We start from the raw sequence: 8,685 nt of genomic DNA, 5'->3' as shown, positions 1-8,685 counted from the left end.
ATCCTCGGAAACAGTACCCCGCCCTCATCCCTTCCGTAGCAAAACCGGAAGAGACTGATGGTGTCTGGTGAGGTCCAAACCTCCTTCGTTTTCCCTCTGTTTCTCCCCGCCTCCTCCGCGGGAGCCGAGCGCCAAACTCAAAACTCTGTCAGGACCCGCACGTCTTTCAGGCTACTACCGAGGACCGGCCTGTTTGGCTTTTCCGCACAGCGGCCGGTCCAACATGAGCCAAGTTCTGTTCCAGCAACTAGTTCCGCTGCAGATGAAATGCAAAGACTGCGAGGAAAGGTTAGGTCCGCGTCACCCAGTGTCGGCGGGTGGCGGTTGGGGTCGGGCCAATGGGGAAAATGGCGGCTTCGGCCGGTGGGCGCCGGCCTGCGGTTGGGTGTCGGGCTGGCCCCTAGGAAACTTAGCACTCAGCCGGGACCTCCTAGTTTCGTCTTTCCCCGAGTCGGCTGTTACAGAGGGGACGAAAGGAAAGGGATGAGGAAATGGGAAACCGACTCACTTTGAGTATGTCAAAAATCCTAACTTCCGAATGGCACCGTGCAGATGATGTTTATTTTTGGCAGGTAAGAGCTCTGGCCCAGAGAAATTAATTGACACCAGCTCTCACGGTGAGCTCGTGGCTGGGTCAGTATGAGAACTCGGGCCTTAGCCTCCAGCCATTTTTTTCATTCTCCTTTGAAGCATACTGGGAATACATTTTTCAACTTCAACTAAAAAGAAATAATTTCAGTGGTCTTATTCACATTACTCATAAAATTACTTTTAATTGATCAAAAACAATGAGAAAATCGGAAACTCAGCGAACTCACTCAAGAAATGTTGCCTCCTTGTAAACACCTGGCAGAGAACGGGGCATGCATTGGTCTTAGTGTAGTTTACAGCCCAGTAGAGGAAATACAGGCCAGCCTCTCAACTAAGTGCAAAATTGCAACGTTCACTAAGGTAGTGGTGCCGCTAGACCCTAAATAGGCTGGACTAGAAGTCAGGAGATCTAATTTTTTTTCTTCGTTTCACCCATGGACTCTCTCTTAGCTTCTGTGAACATTGCTTCCTCATCTGTGAAATTGATAGAGCATACTACCCACATAGTTGTTAATGAGGATCAAGTGGAAAATGTATGTTAAAAACTAAATGGCATAGAGTGTAGCATAAAATGACATTGATTTATTGAATTGCCAGTAATGTTAAACTGTAGTATGTAATTAAGAATTGAATCTAAAATGAGTTGGCAAGCCAGACAGGAGATGGTACCAAAACCAAAGGTGCATATGGGAGATCTGTTATTTGGCTTGGTCATTCTTTGTCCTCTTCTTTTTTGGTTTTGAGAATGGAACCGGGGCTCTTGCTCATGTTAAGCACATGCTTTACCATTGAGCTATATAACAACAACCACCACCCCCCCCCTATTTTTTTTTATTCTTTTGTTCTGCTAGTATGGTATCCACTAGCCACATCCAAACTGATGTGCTGTGTGAAATGCACACTGGATTTTGAAAACATGTTGTGTGGGGAAAAAAGAATGTAAACTTTCTCAGTTTTCATTTTGATAAAATGGCAATATTTGAGATATATTTGGCCAGATAAAATGCTTTCTTAAAATTAGTTTACCTGCTTTTTAAAGCTTTTTAAAAATGTGGTTTCTAGAAAATTTAAATTATTACATACATTGCTCATATTTGTGACCTGCATTGTCACAGATCTAATAGGGCAACACTGTTCTACAATGATTATACAAAGAAAAAGGAATCATCATTTCTGATTCCAACATTGAAACTCTTAGCTCTTCTCCTTCTGTACATTGTTATCTCAGTTTATCATCTTAAAACATAATTTCAGCTTTTTCATTCTTCTTATTAGTAATCTTTCATATAGTCTTAGGATCTGTAGCAAAATTCAGCAAACTAAATAGTCAGTGAGACAGATGGGCCACTGTAAATAAAACTTTATTTGAACATAGCCATGTTTATTTGCTTACAAATTGTCTCTGGCTGATTTTTGCACAAGGGTAGAAATGAGTAATTGTACTATGGTGTCTTTTTTTTGCAGGGGGATGATTGGAGATATTTCTCAGTGGCAGAGCAGTTGCCTAGCATTTGTGGGGCTCTGGGAGGAACTGCAGGGAAGGAAAGAAAGAAATGTGTAATTGAGACAGAAACCCTGTAACCTGAAAAGCCTAAAATATTTACTCTCTGGCACTTTACAGAATAATTTACTGGGCTGGGGATGTGGCTCAAGTGGTAGCGCGCTCGCCTGGCATGCGTGTGGCCCGGGTTCAGTCCTCAGCACCACATACAAACAAAGATGTTGTGTTCCCTGAAAACTGAAAAATAAATATTAATAAAACTCTCTCTCTCTCTCTCTCTTTATAAAAAAAAAAAAAAGAATAATTTACTAATCCTAACCTATAGAAGAACAACCTCTTAGATTTCTTTAATTATTCAAGGCCAGTCAACTCAACCAATAGATGCAAATGGCTACTATGTACCAGAAACTGTCCTAGGTGCTAAGGATAGAAATGCTCCCTTTTACTTCACTCACTAAACAAACAAACAAAAAAACAATGATTGTTGTGGCCCTCAAGAAACTCAAGAGTTCAATTGGGGAAATCAAAAGATTTCCTTTAGAAAGGCAGCACAGCACAAGTATGGGCTCTGGAGCCAGATTGCCTTGGTTTAAATTCTAGTTTTGCCACTATTCACTGTTTGATCTTGTACAATTTTTTTTGAAGCTTTTTTATGATATTTTGCGTTTGTGTGTATGTGTACTGAGGGTGTGAACCTAGGGCCTTACATATGCTAGGCCTGTGTTCCACCATTGTACTACACCCCTAGCCCTGATCTCATACAATTTATTTAACTTCTCTGTGTTGCATTTTTAAATTCATGATAATAGTACCTATCTCATGGGATTATTATGAGGATGAAATGAGTTAATACATTTAAGGTGCTTAGAATAGTGCCTAGAGTATAATAAACATTCATTAAACTTTAGCTATTGATATAGTGTGATTATTAAAGTCATAGAGAAGAAAGAAATTCAGTTAAGAATAGAGGTAATTAATGATCAGGGAACTCTGGAGGAAAATGATGTCAAGTTTTGAAGTCCATGATTTGTTACCAACCTGCTTTTCCAGTTTTCTTTCCTCAAAAAAAAAAAAAAAAAAAAAATCCACTCTGGTATGTTAGTTATGAAAGAATTATTGTTATTTTCTGAATGTATCTCATACTCTCTCTACACCATACTTTATTCCTGCTATTTTGTCTGCCTCAATGCTTTTTCTTTCATAATCTCCAAGGTGTATGTTAAATTTTTTCATTATAAGGATCTTTTAAAGTTGCCCAAGTTGAAAGTAATTATTCATTTATTAGCATGGTATACGTGAGACATCTGAGTTCTAATTTAGTCTTTGCAATGTGTCTTGTGTTCTTCCATAAAAATTTTTTTAGAATGATTTAAACTATTTGTTAAAGTAGATAAGATTATTGTTGTTAAATAAGATATGTAAATTGTCCACCAGGTACTCAGTTAGTATTGGTAACCTTTCCCTTTTCATGAATTCATAAAATATAATCAGAAGCAAATCTGTGGAAAAGTGATTTAATCTGACCTCAATTTGAAAACATGGACCATGTTTGTTTCTGTTTGTATCCCTAGCACCAGGCATAGTAGCTGGCTAGAGTAGCTTTCATTTGTTTGAATTGAGAGGTTAAGATCACAGCTACTGGGTGACAGCAGTGGGCAAGAATCCAGTTTATCTAGTGTCTGAAGTTTAAGATGCTTTTTTAAATAAAAGAACACCTGTTCAAATCTACTACCTGGAGGATGTTATGTAGATTCATAGTATTCAGAGTGGGACACATACTGAGATGAGAAATACCTTCTATTGAGATTTATTTATTTGTTTTATATAGGTCTTTTGTCATTAACCATTATATAGAGAAAATAAGATTTGTGATTTCAGATAGGTATTTCTGAAAGCTCAGATTTTCCTACTTTTTTTTTTTTTGTATTGGGGATTGAACCTAGAGACACTTTACTACTGAACCACAGCCACACCTCTTTTTTTTTTTTTTTTAATCTTTTATTTTGAGACAGGGTCTGCTGCTTAGAGTCTCACTGAGTTGCTGAGTGAGACCCTAACTTGCTATCCTCCTGCCTTAGCCACTCGAGTTGCTGGGATTACCGGCATGCACCCTGGTGTCTTCTCTACAAGATATTTCTATGGTGTTATCAAAGTAAACATGGAGAATGTTTAATTTATGGATCTTGCCTCCATTTCCTTCCAACATCTAATACATATAGGCATTTTGAATATATGCAAGAATATAATTATATGATTGGTAAATTATCATATAAAGGACATTTTATTAAATAGATGTTTCTTGAATTTTTTTCCCTATAAATTATGAAGTCTGACATTGATTCTAAAACTGTGAAGCTGTAAAGCATAAAAAGTTGTCACAGTTCATATCACTATGGGAGTATGTTCTTGAATAAACTTAGAAAGATGAAAACCAAACATGACATAATGACATTGTAGAACTAAAAAAATCCTCACAAACCATCTGATTGAATTTGCTTGTCTTACAAATTAGGAAGTTTTTTTCCTCCCAAGAAAGCTTAATTTAAGTGAAATTGAAGTGGTATTCTGATGTGTTTCACATACATTGCTCTACAATACTAGAAAAATAGAAATAACATATTCTCATTTTAAAAGTAATTCTTTCTGTCTTTGTGGTGTAGAAGATCAGTGCTGCTATTACTTTTCAGATAACAGTTAAGTGTGGTAACATTTAACTTCCTCATATAAACTAATATTTAGCATTTACTCATATCTTCAGTAAAAAACTTAACAAGAATGACACATTTTAAAGGAATATACAGTTACCAATTAGAGGATAAAATATCTAAGCAATTGAATTTTAGAGAATCGTTTCCAAGTTTTCCCATTAATACTCGATTCAATATTTATACTTTTTTTTTTCTGTAGTAGATAAGTAGTAGAATGTGGAAAAGTCTTAGTTTGTATATCTAAAAAACATGTATGTGTGCAGAAGAGTAGGGAGAATGTTATATTCTTCATTCTAATATTCATATTTCAAGTTTTTTATTTTCAGTACTGGGGATTTAATCCAGGGTTTTTTTTTTTTTTGTTTTTTTTTACCACTGAGCCATGTCCCCAGTTCTTTCTTTATTTTTTTGAGAGACAGGGTCACGAAGTTGCTGAGGATGGCCTTGGCCTTTTACTTGTGATCCTCCTGCCTCAGCCTTTGGAGTCTCTGAGATTATAGGTGTGTACTACCCGGTCCAGCTACATTTTAAGTTTTTAAAATGTAATGTGTCATAAGTCAGTTCGATCACTTGAAATCCTATTTTTTTTCTTAATGAAAAAAGTTTTTACTAAATTGATGGTTTGTCTTTCAGTAGATGGTATTTTAGAATCAGGGCAGTATGTTTATATACCAGAGTGGTACCAGGCGTATTTGTTATCCCATTTATCCTGTCCCCCATGTTACAGGTGAGAAAAATTTAGCTTTAAAAGCTACTAGGTTACCTAGTAGAAGAACAACAATAACAAACTTCAAATCCAGTGTGCTTTCTGAAAGTCTGTTCATTGGGCTGGGGATGTGGATGTAGAGTTCTTGCTTGGCATGCTCAAGGCAAGGTAATGGGTTTAATCCCCAGCACAGCAAAATAAGTAGAAAGTCTTGTGAAAAGTCTTGTGGCTTTTAAGACTTAAAAGTAGTTATGATGGTGATAACTTGTTTCATCTGAATATTTCTAACTGTTGGCATTGTCTTTTCATGTAGGAGAATAAATGTTAGAGTAAGCATTGAACTGCAATCAGTTTCTAATCCAGTTCATAGAAAGGTTAGTACTGCTTTTCAAAATGTGATAATTTCTGAATATTATAGATAATTATTTTGTTTTTTCAAGAACGGGAGGTCTTCAGTTTTAGATCTTGCTTTTTAATTTTGGGCCATTTTGTAACTTTCAGTCTAAGATGGTGAAATCTACTGAGACAACTAGAATATAATTATATCATATATTTTTAAATCATACATGAAGAATTAGGGGTTGTGGTAACAATCTCCTTAGGTTTGCCCAGAACATTTAAAAGTTGCAAGGATATGTTCTGCTGCTTTAAAAAATTGGCATTTCATGCTATAAATGTGCGAACAGAATAAATTGAAGTACTAAAGAGATGTTCTTGAATCTTTACCTTTTGAAGAGAGGCACTTGGAACATTGGTTCCATCTTATCTTCAAAAGTAAGAGTCATTAACAGAGCTAAGGAAATAGACCAGAGGGCTAAGAAATACAGCATTTGCTTTCTCTGTTATAGGTTTCCCTGAACATATTTAAGGACCTAAGTAGTAGCTTTTGTTTTTGTTTTGTTTAATAATATCTTGGAGTGAATTTCAAGAAGTACTTCAGTAGAAGCTGCTTAACAATGGGGCATTATAAGGCAGAGCAAATACCTGAGTGATTAATTTTCCAGGGTGGAGATTATTGATTGCATTTTTGGTATTATTCCTTGTACCTGCTGAACCTCTTCATTTTCCTAGCTCTACTTATTAATGGCTTAGATTTTTCTAGGGCCCTAGCAGTTCCTTGGTAGTCATGAGTAGATTTTACTTCAAACTTATTCATAACCTGAATGCTTAGTGCTTTATTAGTCCCTGCTCATCTTGTAGTTACACCATATTTTCCTTGCATACATAATTTTGATGTCTGTTTCTGTCAGCATTGGCTGCTATAATGCTCTGCCACACTGTAAATTTGATAACCTGGGAAGTAGTCTTTATGAAAGGAACACACTTTGTTAGAAAAATGAAGACAGATGGGTTAGCCAGCTGGAGTAGGAGAGAATAGACCCTTAATAAGAATACCTGGCAGTATGTCACCCGATACTTATCTTTTACCTGAGCCCCAGAAGCTCCTTCCTTCTCTTGGATGGATGATTATTCCTCTCCTGTTGATACACTTATTGCTTATGAAATACCAGGTTAGTTAATTTAAGGGAAACAAAATATAATTGAATGCAGTATGTTCAGTGGTAAAGAATATTTTTGCCATTATGCTATAATGCAGCAAAGACTCATCTAAATTTCCCTATGCCTCTGATAGGATTATATCCCTAAACTTTCAATTCCTAGTATTTAATTTACTTTTACAGACCTCTCTAAGGCTTTCAAGTAGCAGAATATCTACTCCTGTTTAAGATTCTAAGTCTCTAAAGAACAATAAAAAATAAACAGCACCAGAAAACAAAGTTAACTGAAGTAATCATGGTAATATGTTGATCTTACTGGATAATTTTCCTTTCAAGAGGGAAGATTTTCTGAAAACATTTTTTTTTTTTTTTAAATCTTCTTTTTAGGATTTGGTTATTCGTCTGACTGATGATACAGATCCATTTTTTCTGTATAATCTTATTATATCTGAGGAAGATTTTCAAAGGTAAGTAATTTTTTTTCTGTTCTTATATTTAAAACTAGGAATAAGTTTCTCAGTTATATGAATGTATTTGTACTATTCTCTTTGAAACATACCTATTTAGAACTTTTAGTTATTCTGGGAATACTGGATTGTTTGTTGTACACTTGATTGCTGTGTTGCACATCACTAAAACACTCAGGGGTCACTCCAGGGGAACTGGGCTGCACGAAATAACCACACAAGAGACAGAAATACCTTTTTCTTTGGGGATGCTGTGACGGCTCCTCTGACCTCAAGGGTCTGCAGAAGGAGAGAGAGAGAGAAAGCAAGTGCTGACCCCTTTTATTGAGGAGAAGACATTCAAATGAGGCAAAGGGTCAGGTTTTAAGGGGCTGAGTCTAGCTTCATGATGTCTGCTGTCAGCAGGCTGACTGACATCTAGCAAGGCCACACCCAAAGGCAGGGGACACACAAAGGGCGTTTCCAAGGAGCATTTTATCCCAAACAGGGCAAGGGGTAATATCACAAAGGAACAAGTGAGCATAGCTCAACCCATGGGGCTGTAGGAAGGCACACCCATGCAGGGAGACACATTTGTGTTTTCTTTACCTTCAAGATCTGGCTACCGTCTTCAGTTACTTAAAAGCAACCAGATCACAGGGTGACCTACAGTGCCTCAGCTGACCAGGAGGGGAAGCAAACGCTGATTACATGCTATGTCGGCCTCCCACACTTGATTAAGGATGTCTTTGAAAATAAATATTCATAGAATATCAGAAGTCTACATATAACAGCTCAGAAATTTCTAGCTTTGACTAAATTTCTGTACTTTTTTCTCTCATTAAGTAAATTCTATAAAATATAAATTCACTAGCTTAGTTCTTGATTATAATAGGTGTTTAGTAAAGAAAAAATCTTTTTGGGTATTAATTATATAAAAGATAGTAATTAAATTTTTAAAAAAATTCTTTTCCTGTTTCTTATATAGTTTAAAATTCCAGCAAGGTCTTCTGGTAGACTTCTTAGCTTTCCCACAAAAATTTATAGATCTCCTTCAACAGTGTACTCAAGAACATGTTAAAGAAATTCCAAGGTAAGTTGCATGAGAATACTACATTATTAAACAAGATAGACGCCTTTGAAAGACGAGCTGATGGCAAAATATTTCCCATGAATTCTAAGTAACCCTATTTGTTTTAAAACTGGAGTAGGGATCCACTAAATTTCAAACTTT

At 36.3% G+C, this 8,685-nt stretch overlaps 1 protein-coding gene across 2 annotated transcripts in view; it reads left to right on the top strand.

Moving 5' to 3' along the window:
- Nucleotides 1-143: 143 nt before the first annotated feature.
- The window catches only part of Sass6 (SAS-6 centriolar assembly protein), a 47,404-nt gene continuing 38,862 nt past the window's right edge, over nucleotides 144-8,685 (top strand). For both annotated transcript variants that reach the window (XR_011708887.1, XM_027943113.2), the window contains exons 1-4: nucleotides 144-288; nucleotides 5,820-5,880; nucleotides 7,393-7,472; nucleotides 8,440-8,544. Coding sequence is in view for 1 of the 2 variants with exons in the window: in XM_027943113.2 (XP_027798914.1) it covers nucleotides 224-288; nucleotides 5,820-5,880; nucleotides 7,393-7,472; nucleotides 8,440-8,544 (311 nt within the window). In the remaining variant the exon portion in view is untranslated. The remainder of the gene's footprint in view (nucleotides 289-5,819; nucleotides 5,881-7,392; nucleotides 7,473-8,439; nucleotides 8,545-8,685) is intronic.

This window comes from Marmota flaviventris, chromosome 10 (genome assembly GCF_047511675.1).
Source record: "Marmota flaviventris isolate mMarFla1 chromosome 10, mMarFla1.hap1, whole genome shotgun sequence".
In the NCBI taxonomy this organism is placed as follows: Eukaryota; Metazoa; Chordata; class Mammalia; order Rodentia; family Sciuridae; genus Marmota; species Marmota flaviventris.
Note: the sequence above shows the minus strand (reverse complement) of the source record. Positions and strands in the feature narration are given on the sequence as shown.